Source organism: Anomaloglossus baeobatrachus, chromosome 3, assembly GCF_048569485.1.
Source record: "Anomaloglossus baeobatrachus isolate aAnoBae1 chromosome 3, aAnoBae1.hap1, whole genome shotgun sequence".
NCBI lineage: Eukaryota > Metazoa > Chordata > Amphibia > Anura > Aromobatidae > Anomaloglossus > Anomaloglossus baeobatrachus.
The window spans coordinates 591936146-591954844 of NC_134355.1; the positions used below are offsets into that span (position 1 = coordinate 591936146).

At 45.7% G+C, this 18699-nt stretch overlaps 1 protein-coding gene across 1 annotated transcript in view; it reads left to right on the plus strand.

Moving 5' to 3' along the window:
• The first annotated feature begins 1853 nt into the window (after positions 1-1853).
• LOC142296911 (alpha-1,4-N-acetylglucosaminyltransferase-like) overlaps positions 1854-18699 on the plus strand; it is a 114860-nt gene continuing 98014 nt past the window's right edge. Inside the window, exon 1 of the mRNA XM_075341024.1 lies at positions 1854-2090. Coding sequence (XP_075197139.1) covers positions 1869-2090 — 222 coding nt within the window. The 5' untranslated portion in view covers positions 1854-1868. The remainder of the gene's footprint in view (positions 2091-18699) is intronic.

Sequence of the window (18699 nt, forward strand, 5' to 3'; positions counted from 1 at the left end):
TATGTGGAACGAGACCATGGGTATATGGCGCACTTCCCGTGGGCTCTAGGACCCCTTCTCTCCTGTGCCTGGGTCGAGCTGCTCCAGTTCCAGACCACAGGTCTCCTCCGCTGCAACCTCTCGACTCCCTCACCTTCTACAGTGTCCTTCCACCAACTAAACCCCACCCCCAAGCTGGCTGTGTCAGAACCGTGGTCTAATGGGGTGCCGCTAGATAAAAGTGTCTGTGTATGTGTAAACTGACCTATGACCTCCTCCTTACCCTAAAATGGGATACCACACCTCTGGATGAAGTACATTGCTTCTGTGGTGAATGGAGCTTCAAGGGCGCGTATTGACCATACTTGTATGTATACATATAAATGTAATGTACTCTGAGACATCTCTTTTCTAAGCTAAACAAACCTGACTTTTTCATCCTCTCATCATATGAGAGGCTTTCCATCCCTTGTAATAATTTAGTTGTCACCTTTGAACTGATTCTTTCTGAATCCTGACTATCCTTTTTGAAAAAGTGGAAACTAAAACTGGGCCTCATATTCCAGATATGGCCTTACAAGTGATCTATAGAGGGGTAACAATACATTGGGATTACAAGATTTTATCTCTTTTTGTACATCTTGAAATCCTGTTTGCTTTTGCAGCTGCTTCTTGATGTTGAGTGCCGCTGCTCAGCTTATTTGTAACCAGAATACTTGAGTCCTTCTCCTGTTCTGTAGTCCCGAGTATATTTCCATCAAACGTATTTTTAGCAATAAGATTACTCCAGCCACGGTCTATATTTATCAACATTAAAGCTAATCTGCCATGTATTCGCCCATGTGGACATTTTGTACAGATCATTTTGTAGTATTACACTGTCAACTTCACTTTTTATTATTCTACATAGTTTTGTGTCATCAGCAAAGACTGACACTTTACTCTCAATCTCATCCACAAGGTCATTAATAAAGAGATAAAAAAATTGGTCCTAGAACAGATCCTTGTGGTCCCCAATTCTCACAGTACAGATCCTTGTGGTCACCAATTCTCACAGTACAGATCCTTGTGGTCACCAATTCTCACAGTACAGATCCTTGTGGTCCCCAGTTCTCACAGTATAGATCCTTGTGGTCCCTAATTCTCACAGGACAGATCCTTGTGGTCCCCAGTTCTCACAGTATAGATCCTTGTGGTCCCCAGTTCTCACAGTACAGATCATTGTGGTCCCCAATTCTCACAGTACAGATCCTTGTGGTCTCCAATTCTCACAGTATAGATCTTTGTGGTCCCCAATTATCACAGTACAGATCCTCCCCACTGCTGACCTTAAAGAGTGTACTGTTAACAACAACTTTTTGTTTCCTAAGAACAGACTCATTTCTGTAATATGTTCCATATTTCTAGATTGCTTTTTGTTTGCAAATTAAAAAGTCAAATTGGTGTTTTTAAAATAATTATTTGCTTTATTTTGATGTCATTTGTTTCATTCCTGTATGTGTTGTATGGTTTATTTTTTAACTGAGACATTTTTAATGACCTTATTTTGTCATTTCTTTTTGCTTTGCAGTCTGTCCACATACGCTTCAGTAATGATAAAATTATTGAGGGTAGTCGTGCTCTTGATTATAGTGCAATCCATCGGCATCTATTATGCTATCAATAAAAAGAATATCTCTCCGTATATGTCTTTTTTCTCTCGAGCTAAAATATTAGATAAAATTGAATCATTTCTTCAAATGAGTAAAGGATCCATTCCCTTACATGGTTGTTCAAATAAAACTGAACAGGACACCATCAATACACCATCCAGTTCAATTACTCTCAAGTCTCCATCTGAAGTATTAAAAAATGGTGATGGGATCATATTAGTGGAAACATCAGATAGAATGCAACCCCCTGCATTAGTGTTATGTGCCATAGAATCAGCAGCTCGTGTGTACAAGAACCGACCAGTGGCCTTCTTCATGAAAGGATTAAATAACACCAACATTGAAGAAACGGTGAGGAGACATTTCTCCGTGCTTTCATCCCTGAGGAACATTTACTTCTTTCCTCTGGTTTTCGAGGAAGTGTATGCTGACACACCACTGCATTCCTGGTATTTGAAGGTAAAGTGCTCGGCATCTAATTTTTACTAACAGTGATATAGTTAATGTGTCTAAATGTAAACTAGTCTACTACTGCATCTCTCTATGGTAAACCATGGGGGCACCCCACCTGTGCATGGAATATGTCAGTTGCCTCTTCTGAAGGTGTCTCTTCAGTGGCTCCATGGCTTGCGGTCAATATGGAATATCATTGGGCCTCATAGCAGTCCTAATCCCACCCCCCAAAAAAAAGAAAGATAATTAATATTCATTGGGGTCACAAAAATCATATGCCACAATGTTGCTCCCAAAGAAGCCCCCTTAGTATTCCCACCCACTAGGGTACCACTCTCATGGCCCCTATAAAGTATGATGCCATTATAATTGCTCCTCATATACAGGAAAGATATCCCCATTGTGAATTCATCCACAGTACCTTCAACAGGCACAGTATGCTGACCCTACCGTACACCCCTGCAAAGTAAATAACCCTCCCAGTCACTCAACACAGTATAACGGCTGGACCCAGCCCTTCACACAATATGATGGCCCCCACACAGTTCTCCATGCAGTATAAATGGTCTTCCACACAGTATAATAGCCCTCCGTACAGCAGTGGCCCTCCTTACAGTATAGTGGCCCTGCATATGGTTTAATTTCCCCTCACATAGTCCTTCAACCACTATAATGACCCCCACAGCACTACGAACAGTATAATAGCCCCACACATCCATCCAAATATTATAATGGCCTCCCTATGGCCATTCCCACAGTATAATTGGCCCATACACAGCCTTTAAACAGTATATGGTCTAGCCCTCTAAATAGTACAATTGCCCGCACATTGCCCCTACATACAGTATAATGACCCTCAAAGTAGTATGATGACCCCCCAAATAGTATAATGACCCTCCAAATAGCCCTCCAAAAGATAAGAAGCCCCTTAGTGTTCCCACACACTTATATACCCCTCTCATGGCCCCCATAAAGTATACAGTATTGGAGAGGTATTATACAGTACAAAGTATAATACACCCAGAGTGACCCCAGCTCAATATGATGGACTGACCCAGCCCTCCACACAATATGATGGCCACCACACAGCCCCCATACAGTATAATAGTTTTCCATACAGTATAACAGCTCTCCATACAGCATAGTGGCCTTTTGTACAGTATAGTGGCCCTTCATACAGTATGATGGCCAGTACTAGGCCTTTAAACAATATAATGACCTCTTACATCGCCCTCCAAACACTATAAGAGCCCCCACAGCAATACAAACAGTATAATTCACCCACACACAGCCCTACAAGCAGTATAATGGAACCCATATAGCCCTCCAAATAGTATAATGGCCCCCTACATAGCCCTCTGAATAGTATAGTGGCAATCCAAATAATATTTTGGCCCCCAAATAGTTTGATGACCCCCAAATAGCCCTTCAAATGGTATGATGTCCCCTTATATAAGCCTCCAAATAGTATAATATCCCTTACATAGTCCTCCAAATAATAAAATGGCCCCCACCTAGCCCTACAAATAGTATAATGGTCATCCAAATAGTATTATGGCCCCCCAAATAGTATGATTGTCCCCAAATAGCCAACTAAATAGTATGATGACTCCCCAAATAGCCCTTCCAGCGGTTTGATGACCCCCAAATGGTATGATGTCACCTTATATAAACCTTCAAATAGTATAATATCCCTTACATAGACCTCCAAATAATAAAATCGCCCCACCTAGCCCTACAAATTGTATAATGACCCTCCAAATAGTATTATTCCCCCCAATTAGCCCTCCAAATGGTATGATGGCCCCTTAAATAGCCCTCCAAATAGTTTCATTGCCCCCCATATAGTGCTCCAGTTTGATGGTCTCCACAATGCTCTCCAAACAATATGATGCCCCCCTACATAGCCCTCAAAACAGTATAATGGCCCCACTAAATACTCATTGAATTAAAAAACAAAAAAATCCCTTATCTCTTCTTCTTCCCCTGCTGCTATGGTCTCTACAGCCTGTAGTCTGAAGTGGTTTATATCTCAGCCCAGCCGGGATTTCTACCATTGTTTTCTGAGTTTTGCTTTCACTGTGTTAAATGTGCTGTAAAAATGGCAAAGTACAAAGTTTTCAAGCAGAGTCAGAGTAAAAGGATACCATCATTTTTATTTTAGTGAATTAAAAACATTCTAAATACAGTTCAAACAGTAATCCTGTCATTTTCATATGCATTTCAGACATATCTTTATGTTTAAAGGGAACCCATCACCAGGATTCTCGTATGTAAGCTAAAGCCAGTGCTATACTGGCACTATCAGGCTGATTCTATGCATACTGTACCTGTAGTGGTCAGCTAGGGTGTATATGTTTTGAAATCCAAGAAAGTAAAGTTTATAAAATTAGCTGCTTGTTGAGTGACAGTTGCACTGGAGCACATCATATATTCATAGTTATCCACTCCCCCTGTTAGAATTAGCATAAGCATTATACAAACGATTCACTTTGTCTGTGGAAGGACCTGTGTGAGGTCATACCCATGTGACCTGTTATCCAGCTTTGGTGGCTGAGGCCCCGCCCCTTCTGGTCACATGGGTATAACCTCACACAGGTCCTTCCACAGACAAAGTGATAGTTTCTATAATGTGTAGCACCCCGAGCCATCAGGAGCTACAGGGAACTGCATCCTGTCAGAGATGCAGAGCCTTCCCCCAGGGACTCAGAAGACCAGTGCCGGACACACCAAAGCATTCATACAATCCCTGTTTTCTCCCCCCCAAAACTGATGATGGGGTAGGGTTGGACCCAATGAATGGCCACATAGGGGTGGAACCGATCCAGTTCACTAGACGACAACCAGGGAGGAGGGTTCAGAGAGTCAGTAAGTGGAGGTGAAAGGAGACAGACATAATGGTACTGACGGGAGGGTGTAGCAGTGACCTGTCAGGCTCAGGCGTGTGGTTGCCAAGGCAGTACGGCGGAGTACTCTTGGAACCATAGCACAGACGGGGTGCAGAGCCCTAGGTCAGGTAAACGCTCCAGGCAGACCTGATAAACTCTGCACGGTGAGGGGACCATCCAGGACCATAAAGTCCAGGGCACAGTAGCGACGGGAGAGCCTGGGAACCAGAACAGAGATCTGACTCAACAGGGTTCAAGTTACCTGCCGTACGGACTAAGACTGAAGGACAACCAGGAGGGGACCCCCAGACGCTCCAAGCCACAGGGACACACCAACCAGTGACAGGTGTAGGGAAAGTAAGCCACCATGTCACCACATCGGCACTGGAACTAAGGGGACCAGTGGTGAGGACCAGCCTCCATCGGGTTGCAAGCAACATCTCTGTGAGTAAAGAACCAGTTACATTGCAATCCCTTGGGTGGCCTACCTTCTTTCCGTATTATTAACAGACATAAACAAAAACCACCATCATCTATCCCCTGGGGCCTGGCCCTACTTGCAGAGGGCCCCAAAAACCAGGCTGCCATTAATATCAGCCCCAGCGAGACTGTGCAGCAGCGACTCCACCTATATAGCTGCACCCGCAAGTGTCGTCATGACAAAAACTTTATTAATAATCTCTGTATATACTCCCATTTTAAAAGCGACCCGCAGGGTCACGGAACCGGGCACCGGCCATGACACCCGTGACACTTCCCAGTGAAACCAGGCCTGGGACTGAGTACCCCAAAGCCCTGAGTGCGAGAAATACTTATGCTAATTAAACAGGAGGAGTTTACTTTTTTAGATTTCGAAACCTAAACATCCGAGTTGAACACTAAGGGGTACTTTGCACGCTGCGACATCGCTACTGCGATATCGTCGGGGTCAAATCGAAAGTGACGCACATCCGGAGCCAGTAACGATGTCGCAACGTGTAAAGCCTAGATGCACCGATAAACGATCGCAAAAGCGTCGTAAATCGGTGATCTGTGTAGTGTCGGACATTTTCATAATGTCGCACCAATAGGAGATACGACGTTGTTCCTCGTTCCTGCGGCAGCACACATCGCTGTGTGTGAAGCCGCAGGAGCGAGGAACATCTCCTTACCTGCGTCCCGCCGCCAATGCGGATGGAAGGAGGTGGGTGGGATGTTTACGTCCCGCTCATCTCCGCCCCTCTGCTTCTATTGGCCGCCTGCCGTGTGACATCGCTCCCAACAGCTTTTTTTTTAAAAAAAATTGGTAGGATAAGCAACAGGGCATAACACGCCAAGACGTTTAATAAATTCAGTTCCCCTAGGGGGTAATGGTTCAGACACCATGTAGCAAAGCATCACAAGGTACTCCCAACAGCTTTTTTAAAAAAAAATTGTTAGGATTTGCAACAGGGCATAACATGCCAAAATGTTTAATAATTTCAGTTTCTAACACCGCCAAAAGGTCGCGGAAAGCCTCTGTTCCCACAAGCCGATATGGCAACATCTCAAGGGCTATCAATCGTGCAATGTGTGCAGTTACGGTTTCTGCCCTTGGGTGCGTAACAGGGTATTTTCGCTTCTTTTCAAAGGTCTGTTGTAAGGACAACTGAACAGAACGCTGGGACACCTAAAGCGGTTGCGGTCGTTAATGATTGAGTTTGGCCAACAACAGGTTGGGAGAAGGAGGCATCAGCGCCACCTTCTTGCACACCAGTTTGGGAAGCAGGCAGCCCAGGGGAAGTGTCAGTTGTTTCACTCTGGAACTCAGGATTTATTCCACTAGCTAACACCGAGGATTTAAAAAAATTCAGTTTCCCCAGGGGATAATGGTTCAGACACCATGGAGCACTGCATCAGTAGGTACTCCCAACAGCTTTTTTAAAAAAAAATTGATAGCATAGGCAACAGGGCATGACATGCCAAGAAGTTTAATAAATTCAGTTCTCCTAGAGTGCAGTGGTTCAGACACCATGTAGCAAAGCATCATAAGGTTCTCCCAACAGCTTATTTTAAAAAAAAATGGTAGGATAAGCAACAGGGCATAACATGCCAAGGAGCTAAAAAAAAATGATTTTGCAGGGGGCCATGTGTAATACACCGTGGAGCACAGCATCAATACAGAACACAAATAGAGACTGCCTGACCAATTGTTCTAGACAGTGTAGCCTCGACAGTGCTTGTGCCAGTGCATAATGTACAAAGGCTTGAAAAATTTTGCTCTGGGTGATTGGGCCAAACAATTACATCGCAGCAACATAACAAGTTAGATTAGCCATGCGGTGTCATTAGATGATAAAAGACAAAATAGTCTTGAATGAGAAACAATGGAACTTATTTGAACTTAAGAAATCCAAATTTTGGGGCTACACTTATTATTGGGTGTTGTTAACAGGCAGCCTGAGATACTCTCTGGCAAACCATCTATGGTTCATTTTGATCATCGTCAAACTGTCTGCACTTTCCGTGGATAGTCGTGTGCGACTATCTGTTATTATTGACACCGCTGAGCTGAAAACACGCTCAGACAACACACTCGCAGCAGGGCAAGCTAGCACTTCCAAAGCATATAACGTGAGGTCTGGCCAAGTGTTGAGCTTGGAAATCCAATAGTTAAAGGGAACAGTAGACTCTGAAAGCACGCTGATATGGTCACCTACATAGTCACTCACCATCTTACTTAACTGTTCCCTCCTTGTCATCGTTCCCCCAACCGTTATCTGATTCGCAGTTGACAGTTTGTGGAAAATGGACCAGTTTTGGCACATTAGTCCCCCGCCTGTGTTTCTCCTACTATGCGTAGCCCTCTTTTGTAATCCTGTTGCGTGAGATGACACGCTACCTCTGATTCCAGCATGATCTGAGGGTAATCGTTTCATCAACTGCTCCACTACAGCCCTCTTGACTGTTTCCGTAGTACAATCCTTATTTGCCTCCACAAGCAGCGAAGCAAATGTGTCTTTGTAGCGTGGGTCAAGGAAGGTACATAACCAGTATTTGTTGTCTGACAAAATGTGGGCTAGCCGACAGTCATGAGAAAGGCAGTGTGACATGAACTGTGACATGTGTCCCAGACTCCGAACTGGAAACCTTTGTGTGTCACTGCTAAGTATACATTCTGTCTCCCTAAACCTCCTCTCCTCCTCAGTCTCTCTCTCCTCCTCCTGCTCCTCCTCAGGCCATCCATGCTGGACACCCCTGAAGCTTGCGTTGTCAATCCCTTGGTTACCAACTTCAAAGCATTCCTGTTCTTCATCATCCTCCTCATCCTCATGATGCTGAGCAAAGGTGGCCTGAGCTTGTTGGCCGAGGTTGTGTGGATTACTAGCAACCATTGTGAAGTCTGGATCCACAGACAACTCGGGTGCATGAACACTTTGGTCAGTCAAACCATCCAGAGAGCGTTTCAATAAACAAATCAGTGGAATGGTAATGCTGATAACAACATCCTCACTGCTCACAATGTTGGTACAGTAATCAAAATTCTCCAAGACCTGACAAATATCTGCAATCCACACCCACTCGGCAGTACTAATGTCTGGCAACTGCGTCTGACGGGCATGTTCCAGCTGGAATTGGGATACTGCCTTCTACTGCTCATGGATCCTGGCCAACATTTGATAGGTTGAATTCCATCTCATAGGGAGGTCACATATTAGTCTGTGATGAGGCAAGTGTAAGCGCTGCTGCAGCACTGCCAGGCCAGCAAAAGAGGGAGATGACTTGCGGAAATGGCGGCTAATATGTCGTACCTTGGTAAGTAGGTCTGGTATCCCAGGGTATTTCTTCAGAAAGTGCTGAACTACTAAATTTACAACGTGGGCCATACAAGGAACGTGTACAAGCTTTACAAGCTTTAAAGCCGCCACCAGATTACGACCATTATCGCACACTACCATCCCTGGACGGAGGTCCAACAGCTCAAGCCATTCATCTGTCTCCTCAGTTATTGCTTTCAATAGCTCAGATGCCATGTGCGATTTGTCACCGATACAGATGAGCTTCAGTAGAGCATGTTGCCGCTTAGCCGAAGCAGTGCTGCAGAGATCCCAGCTGGGGAATGATGTCGATGGTTGTACACCAGTTGATGTTGAGGAGGATGCATAGGAGCCAGATGAAGAGTAGGAGGAGGAGGGAGTTGTTGCTGCATAGGAGGCTACTGAAACTGTGATTGAAGTGGGCCCCGCTATTCTGGGTGTGGAAACTATATGGGATGTTGCCGGCTCAGACTCTGTACCAGCCGCCACCAGGTTCACCCAGTATGCCGTCAGTGAGATGTAGCGTCCCTGTCCACTTCTGCTTGTCCACGTGTCTGTGGTTAGGTGGACCTTCCCTGTTATGGCGTTGGTGAGAGCCCATTTGATGTTTATGGACACGTGGTTGTGAAGCGCGGGGACGGCACAACGAGAAAAATAGTGGCGGCTAGGCACAGAGTACTGATGTTCTAACACCGCCAAAAGGTCGCGGAAAGCCTCTGTTCCCACAAGCCGATACAGCAACATCTCAAGGGCTACCAATCGTTCAATGTGTGCAGTTATGGTTTCTGCCCTTGGGTGCGTAATGGAGTATTTTCGCTTCTTTTCGAAGGTCTGTGGTAAGGATAAATGAATGGAACACTGGGATATCAAAGCTGATGTGGTCGTTGATGATTGAGTTTGGCCAACATCAGGTTGGGAAAAGGAGGCATCAGCGCCACTTTCTTGCACACTAGTTTGGGAAGCAGGCAGCCCAGGGGAAGTGGCAGAGTTTTGAGTCTGGAAATAATGTTTTTCACCTAGAGCTGTCAAACACCTAGTGGTGTGCTTGGATAACATATGGTTTCTCATGCTGGAGGTGCCCAAGCTAGAAGTATTTCTGCCTCTGCTAAGCTTGGTCTGACAGATTTGACAAATGGTAACCGTTTGGTCTGAAGGACTCCTACACAATCGCACCATGGACCCTTGGACTCTGAGATGGCATGGGTGGTGCATAGACCCTTGGACTCTGAGATGCCACAGGTAGTGCATGGACCCTTGGACTCTCAGATGCCACAGGTGGTGGTGTCATGTGCACAGTTGATTGACCTCTGGCAGTGGTCGAAACCATATGTCTTACAGTCTTTTTGCGAACTATGGCCACATGTTCCTCTGCACTGCTGCTTTCGCAATCCATGCCACCCGTCCATGTTGGATCAGTCAACTCATCATCGATCAGGTCATCTTCAAATTCCTGAAGGTCATTATCTTTGGGAATGGAGGTTTCAGGCTGACCTGAGGGCAACTGTATCTCATCATCCTCCAACACTTCCACCTGATTGCCCAACATGTCACGGCCAACAACATGGCTTTCTTCTGGCCTTGGGTGCTCAAGGATCTGTGCATCACTGCACACAATGGCCTCACCTGCGTTGGTGGTGTTGCGCGGTGAGAGGCAAGAAAGGTCAAAGGGTTTGGTAAACAGTTCCTCAGAGTAACCTGCTTTGGTGTCACATGTTTCCTTAAGCCCGCTTTACCGCTTCAATATATCTCACAATCCATCGTTAAAGTCAAGTTGTAAGTGACGCACATCCGGCATCGTTTGTTACATAGTTACATAGTTACTAAGGTTGAAAAAAGACCTAGGTCCATCTAGTTCAACCTTCCTCCACCAGTTCTACATTTGGTCACTAATTCATTTATAACCAACAATGTTGTGTGCACTGAGGAAATCATCCAGCCCTTTTTTGAAAGCTGTTATAGTATCTGCCATTACTACCTCTTGTGGTAGGGCATTCCACAGTCTGACTCCTCTAACTGTAAAGAACCCTTTCCTATTTAGCTGTCGGAATCGCTTTTCTTCCACTCGCAGTGAGTGCCCCCTGGTCCTTAGTATTGTCTTCGGAAGAAATAAGTCATGTGCCAGTCCTTTATATTGACCACACATATATTTATACATATAAATGAGATCTCCTCTGAGACGTCTTTTTTATAAGCTAAACATATCTAACTTTTTCAACCTGTCATCATATGGGAGGCCTTCCATTCCTTGTAGTAGTCTAGTTGCCTGCCTTTGAACTGACTCTAACATCTGAATGTCCTTTTTAAAATGTGGAGTCCAAAACTGGATCCCATATTCCAGATCTGGCCTTACAAGTGATTTATAGAGGGGTAATAATACGTTGGGATCGCGGGATCTAATCTCTCTTTTTATACACCCTAGAATCTTGTTTGCTTTTGCAGCTGCTGCTTGACATTGAGTGCTGCTGCTCAGCTTATTTGTAATGAGAATACCCAAGTCCTTCTCCTGTTCTGTAGTCCCGATTTTACTTCCATTTAATGTATACGCAGTTATAGGATTACTCCGTCCTAGGTGCATTACTTTACATTTATCAACATTAAATCTCATTTGCCAAGTATCTGCCCATTCTGACATCTTATCCAGATCTTTTTGTAATATTATACTATCAAGGTCAGTTTTTAATATCCTACATAGTTTGGTGTCATCAGCAAAGACTGACACTTTACTATCAATCCCATCCACAAGGTCATTAATAAAGAGATTAAAAAGAATTGGTCCTAGCACAGATCCCTGCGGCACCCCACTGCTGACTATGGCCCATTTAGAGAATGTTCCATTTATGACTACTCTTTGTTTCCTATCATTTAGCCAATTCCTTACCCAGTTGCATATAGTTTCCCCCAGTCCTTGCTTCTGGAGCTTTAGTATAAGCCTATTATGTGGTACAGTATCAAATGCCTTTGCAAAGTCCAAATAAATCACATCAGCTGCATTACCAATATCCAGGTTTGCACTTACCCCCTCATAGAACCCCAACAGGTTGGTTAGACACGACTTATCTTTCATGAATCCATGCTGTCTGTCAGTTATTATATTATTTTCTGCAACATATTTTTGCATGTCATCCCTTAAAATGCCTTCAAAAACTTTGCATACTACTGATGTCAGGCTTACTGGACGGTAGTTGCCTGGATCTACCCTCTTACCTTTCTTAAATATCGGTACCACATCAGCAATCCTCCAATCCTGAGGCACCAACCCTGTTACAAGCGAGTCTAAAAAGATGAGATACAGCGGTCTGTCAATTACGGAGCTCAATTCCCTCAATATTCGTGGATGAATGCCATCTGGCCCTGGGGATTTGTCAATGTTTAATTTACTCAGACGTAGGCGTACTTTTTCTTGTGTTAAATTAATTATATCGGGTGGTGAACTTTGATTTTTCACTTGCTGAATGATCCCTGGTACAGTCAGTTCCTTGGTGAACACAGATGAGAAATACCTATTTAATATCTCAGTCTTTTGTTTGTCCTCTATAACTAACTTGTTATTATATTTTAAGGGGCCAATACTATCCTTTGTTTTCCTTTTGGCATTAATGTATTTATAAAAGATTTTGGGATTTATTTTAATGTCATTGGCGATTTTTGTTTCAGTAGCTAGTTTTGCTTGTTTGATTTCTTTTTTGCATTGCCTATTGATATCTTTGTACTCCTGCAATGCTATTTCTGTTTTCTCAGCCTTCAAGATGTTAAACGCCCTTTGTTTTTGTTTTATTATACTTTGTACAGTCTTATTTATCCATAGTGGTTTCTTTTTATTCCGGGACGTTTTATTACCAGAGGGTATAAGTTTTTTACAGGACTCTAGCAATATATCCTTAAACTTTCCCCATTTATGTTCAGTATCCCCAGTTACCATGACTTTGTCCCAATCTACACATTTAAGCTCTTCCCTTAATTTGTTGAAATCAGCTTTCCTAAAATTCCAGGTTTTAGCATTTCCCCTTTGAAATGTTCTATTGAATATTACGTTGAAGCTTACCATATTATGATCGCTGGTGCCCAAGTGCTCCCGGACCTGTAGATCTGAAATTGTATCCGGTCTATTTGACAGGACCAAATCTAGCAAATTATCTCCCCTCGTCGGTTCATCTACCATCTGAGAGAGGAAATGGTCTTGAATGGTAGATAAGAATTTACAGCTTTTAGCACAACCAGAAGTTTCTATGTCCCACTGTATGTCTGGATAGTTGAAATCCCCCATAATAAGAACCCGATTATTATTATTAGCTGCCTTTTCAATTTTTTCCAGCATTTCACCCTCTATTTGTTCAAGGTATCTGCGTGTGACATCAAGGTTCAAGGTTTGGGAGGTATCTGCGTGTGACATCTACGTGCGATCATGATTGAACGCAAAACCGTTGATCGCAAACACATCCTATCTTTGTCTAGAATTGAACGTTTTGTTGCACGAACCTAGTCAATTGAAACGTGTGACATCCCTCATACGATTTTGATGTCTGATGCTATGTGCGCAGGTGTGCCTTCTGCACCGCAGCTTAAAAAAGGCCTGCTTCCGAGCGCAGCTGAAAAGCTGCGTTCTGAAGCGCCTTACAATGTCTGTCATTCACTAATCTCTGTCAGTCGGTCACTATCTCTGTCCCTGTCTCTCTGTCCACGTCAAGCTATCCCTCTTACCCCCTCTCTCATACTCACCGATCCCCGATCCCCGCGCGGCGCTGCACGGCATTCACACTGCTCCGGCGGCTTTTACTATGTTGAAAAAGCCGGCCGCCCATTAAACAATCTCGTATTCCCTGGTTTCCCCGCCCACCGGCGCCTATGATTGGTTGCAGTGAGACACGCCCCCACGCTGAGTGACAGGTGTCTCACTGCACCCAATCACAGCAGCCGGTGGGCGTGTCTATACTGTGAAGTGAAATAAATAATTAAATAATTAAAAAAAAACGGCGTGCGGTCCCCCCCAATTTTAAAACCAGCCAGATAAAGCCATACAGGTGAAGGCTGGTATTCTCAGGATGGGGAGCTCCACGTTATGGGGAGCCCCCCAGCCTAACAATATCAGCCAACAGCCGCCCAGAATTGCCGCATACATTAGATGCGACAGTTCTGGGACTGTACCCGGCTCTTCCCGATTTGCCCTGGTGCGTTGGCAAATCGGGGTAATAAGGAGTTATTGGCAACCCAAAGCTGCCAATAAGTCCTAGATTAATCATGTCAGGCGTCTCCACGAGAAACCTTCCATGATTAATCTGTAAGTGACAGTAAATAAACACACACACCCGAAAAAATCCTTTATTAGAAATAAAAAACACAAACATATACCCTGGTTAACCACTTTAATAAGCCCGAAAAAGCCCTCATGTCCGGCGTAATCCACGGACCTCCAGCGTCGCTTCCAGTTCTGCTGCATGGAGGTGACCGGAGCTGCTGAAGACACCGCCGCTTCTGTCTCCTCCACGCAGCAAATGAAGACAGCCGCGCGATCAGCTGAGCTGTCACTGAGGTTACCCGCTGTCACTGGATCCAGCGGTGGCCGCGGGTAACCTCAGTGACAGCTCAGCTGATCGCGCTACTCACCTCAGTTGCTGCGTGGAGCTGACAGGAGTGGCGGTGAGTAGCGCAATCAGCTGAGCTGTCACTGAGGTTACCCGCGGCCACCGCTGGATCCAGTGACAGCGGGTAACCTCAGTGACAGCTCAGCTGATCGCGCGGCTGTCTTCATTTGCTGCGTGGAGGAGACAGGAGCGGCTGTGTCTGCTGCTGCTCCGGTCACCTTCATGCAGCAGAGCTGGAAGCGACGCTGGACCATCCTGGATTACGCCGGACATGGAGGGCTTTTTTGGGCTTATTAAAGTGGTTAACCAGGGTATATGTTTGTGTTTTTTATTTCTAATAAAGGATTTTTTCGGGTGTGTGTGTTTATTTACTGTCACTTACAGATTAATCATGGAAGGTATCTCGGGGAAACGCCTGACATGATTAATCTAGGACTTATTGGCAGCTTTTTGCTGCCAATAACTCTTTATTACCCCGATGTGCCAACGCACCAGGGCAAATCGGGAAGAGCCGGGTACAGTCCCAGAACTGTCGCATCTAATGTATGCGGCAATTCTGGGGGGCTGTTGGCTGATATTGTTAGGCTGGGGGGCTCCCCATAATGTGGAGCTCCCCATCCTGAGAATACCAGCCTTCAGCCGTATGGCTTTATCTGGCTGGTTTTAAAATTGGGGGGGACCGCACGCCGTTTTTTTTAATTATTTAATTATTTATTTCACTTCACAGTATAGACACGCCCACCGGCTGCTGTGATTGGGTGCAGTGAGACACCTGTCACTCAGCGTGGGGGTGTGTCTCACTGCAAGCAATCATAGGCGCCGGTGGGCGGGGAAACCAGGGAATACGAGATTGTTTAATAGGCGGCCGGCTTTTTCAAAATAGTAAAAGCCACCGGAGCAGTGTGAATGCCGTGCAGCGCCGCGCGGGGATCGGGGATCGGTGAGTATATGAGAGAGGGCTGCTCAATTCAGTTACTCAGGAGTTTAGCGGTCACTGGTGAGTCCTTCACGGGTGACCGCTAATCAGGACGCGACACAGACAGAGCCGCAGCATGACAATGAAGTCGGGTTAAGTTAACCCGAGTTCATTCTGATCGTGCGAATCTTTCTGTGTGTGCTGTCATCTGCCATTCAGCTCTGCTACATGGCTGTCTGTGTCTGCTGTCAGCGGCCATGTAGCAGAGCTGAATGGCAGATGACATAGTAAAAACGCATCCCTACACATTACACACGCTTGGCAAGTCAATAAATATAAAAAAAAAAGGGTGCCCAATGCATACGTCACAGAACACATGATTTAAAGGATCGCACACAAAATTGATCAATTTAACAAAGACTACTAACGCTTGTGTGACAGCAAATGAACGACCTACGTGCAATCTCTTAAGATCCCGTATGCAACCTGGGCGTGTCACATCGCAAATGCGATTGTACAACTAATTGCAACGTGTAAAGCAGGCTTTAGAATACTGATGTTGTGAGGAAGGATGAACAGGCTGAGGATTCGATAGCCCAGCCTCTGGGCTACTCAAGTTTGTCTGTGTGGACCCTTGGGATTTGCTACTCGACAAGTAACTGGAGGCATTTTCTGCTAGCCAACTCGTTACCTGTTCGCACTGTTCAGGGCGCAAGAGTGCTTTCCGACATGGACAAGAAAATTGGGATAGGAAGGCAGAGGTAGATAAACCAGGAACCTTTTTCTTTGGCTCCATCACACTGCTTGGGCGACCACCACTGTCACTACCAACTCGTCCATGTCCCTTACCCCCTCTTTTTCCCATTTTTTTTGTTTGATTATTTGAAGGTGAATACTGTAATGTGACCTTTTCTACAGACAGTGGAACAATATTAATGCCGGGTTGTTAAACTTGTGTTAATAGTTTCTCACGATAGCGGTTTCTGTAAGTCTAAAAACCAAAAGGTACCTTTTTGAACAAACTACCACTTAGAGGAGTCGATAAAGATGTTGTGAATGTCTTTCAGGTCCAAAAGAAAACAAGGTTTGATAAACACTTTTATTTTATTATTGGTTTTTCGCACTCAGACTCTGTTTTAAAGAGCAAGCCACTATGTAGGTTCTGTAAGATATGAAGCCCCCAAAATTATACTAGGTGGCTGATAGGAAGGTACTGGCCTTGAGGCACAAGTAGTGCCACTGACACCAAGTATTAATAAAAAATTGGTAACACTAAGGGGTACTTTACACGCTGCGACATCGCTAGCAATTGCTAGCGATGTTGAGCGCGATAGTACCCGCCCCCGTCGCACATGCAATATGCGGTGATAGCTGCCGTAGCGAACATTATCGCTACGGCAGCTTCACACGCACATACCTGGTGGGTGACATCGCAGTGACTGCCGAACAATCCCTTCCTCAAGGGTGAGGTGCGTTCGGCGTCACCGCGACGTCACCGCGATGTCACTAAGCGGCCGGCCAATAGAAGCGGAGGGGCGGAGATGAGCGGGACATAACATCCCGCCCACCTCCTTCCTTGGGCATTGCCGGCGGGACGCAGGTAGGAGATGTTTGTCGTTCCGGCGGCTTCACACACAGCGATGTGTGGTGCTGCAGGAACAACAAACAACATCGTACTGGCAGCAGCAACGACATTATGGAATGGAGCGACGTGTCACCGATCAACGATTTTTTCACGTTCTTGCGATCGATGATCATCGCTCCTAGGGTTTACACGCTGCGATGTCGGTAACGGTGCCGGATGTGCGTCACTAACGACGTGACCCCGACGATATATCGTTACTGATGTCGCAACGTGTAAAGCCCGCCTAAGACTGTGTTTTAATAAGAGCAATCCACTATGTAGGTTCTGTAAGATATGAAGCCCCCAGAACTATGCAAGGTTGTTGCTAGGAAGGTACTGGCCTTGAGGCACAAGTACTGACCCTGACACCAAGTATTAATAAAAATTGGGTAACACTAAAGGGTACTTTGCACTCTGCGACATCACTAGCCGATGCTAGCAATGCCGAGAGCGATAGTACCCGCCCCCGTCGCACATGCGATATCTTGTGATAGCTGCCGTAGAGAACATTATCGCAGCTTCACACGCACTTACCTGCCCTGCGACGTCGCTCTGGCCGGCGACCCGCCTCCTTCCTAAGGGGGCGGGTCGTGCGGCGTCACAGTGACGTTACGTGGCAGTAGGCCAATAGAAGCGGAGGGGCGGAGATGAGCGGGATGTAAACATCCCGCCCACCTCCTTCCTTCCGCATAGCCAGTGGAGGCAGGTAAGGGGATGTTCCTCGCTCCTGTGGCTTCACACACAGCGATATGTTCTGCCGCAGGAACGAGGAACAACATCGTATCTCCTATTGGTGCGACATTATGAAAATGTCCGACGCTACACAGATCAGCAATTTACGACGCTTTTGCGATCATTTATCAGCGCATCTAGGCTTTACACGTTGCAACGTCATTACCGGCGCCGGATGTGCGTCACTTTTGATTTGACCCCGACGATATCGCAGTAGCCATGTCGCAACATGCAAAGTACCCCTAAGACTGTGTATTAGTTGCAGCAAGCCACTATGTAGGTTCTATAAGATCTGAAGCCCCCAAAACTATGCAAGGTTGTTGCTAGGAAGGTACTGGCCTTCAGACACAAGTATTGACCCTGACTCCAAGTATTAATACAAATTGGGTAACACTAAAGGGGGCTTTACACGCTATGATATCGTTAAAGTATCATCGTCGGGATTACAGTGTTTGTGACGCACATCCGGTGACGTTAACAACATCGCAGCATGTGACACGTACGAGCCACAGAGAGGTCGTCCTGAAACAAAAAAATCGTTAATTGCTTATTAGCGATGTTGTTCGTCGTTCCTGCGGCAGCACACATCGCTATGTGTGACACCGCAGGAGCGACAAACATCTCCTTACCTCCCTCCACCGGCAATGCGGAAGGAAGAAGGTGGGCGGGATGTTATGTCCCGCTAATCTCCGCCCCTTTGCTTCTATTGGCCGCTATGATGCCAAACGCACCTCCCCCTTGAGGGAGGTATTGTTCGGCGGTCACAGCGATGTCGCTGCACAGGTATGTGCGTGTGACGCTGCCGTAGCAATAATGTTCGCTATGGCAGCAATCACACAATATCGCACGTACGACGGGGGTGGGTGCTATCGCGCTCGACATCGCTAGCCGATACTAGCGATGTTGCAGCATGTAAAGCCCGCTTAAGACTATGTGCTAGTTGCAGCAAGCCACTATGTAGGTTCTGTAAGATATGAAGCCCCCAAAACTATGCAAGGTTGTTGCTAGGAAGGTACTGGCCTTGAGGCACAAGTAGTGCCACAGACACCAAGTATTAATAAAAATTGGGCAACACTAAAGGGTGCTTTACACGCTGCGAC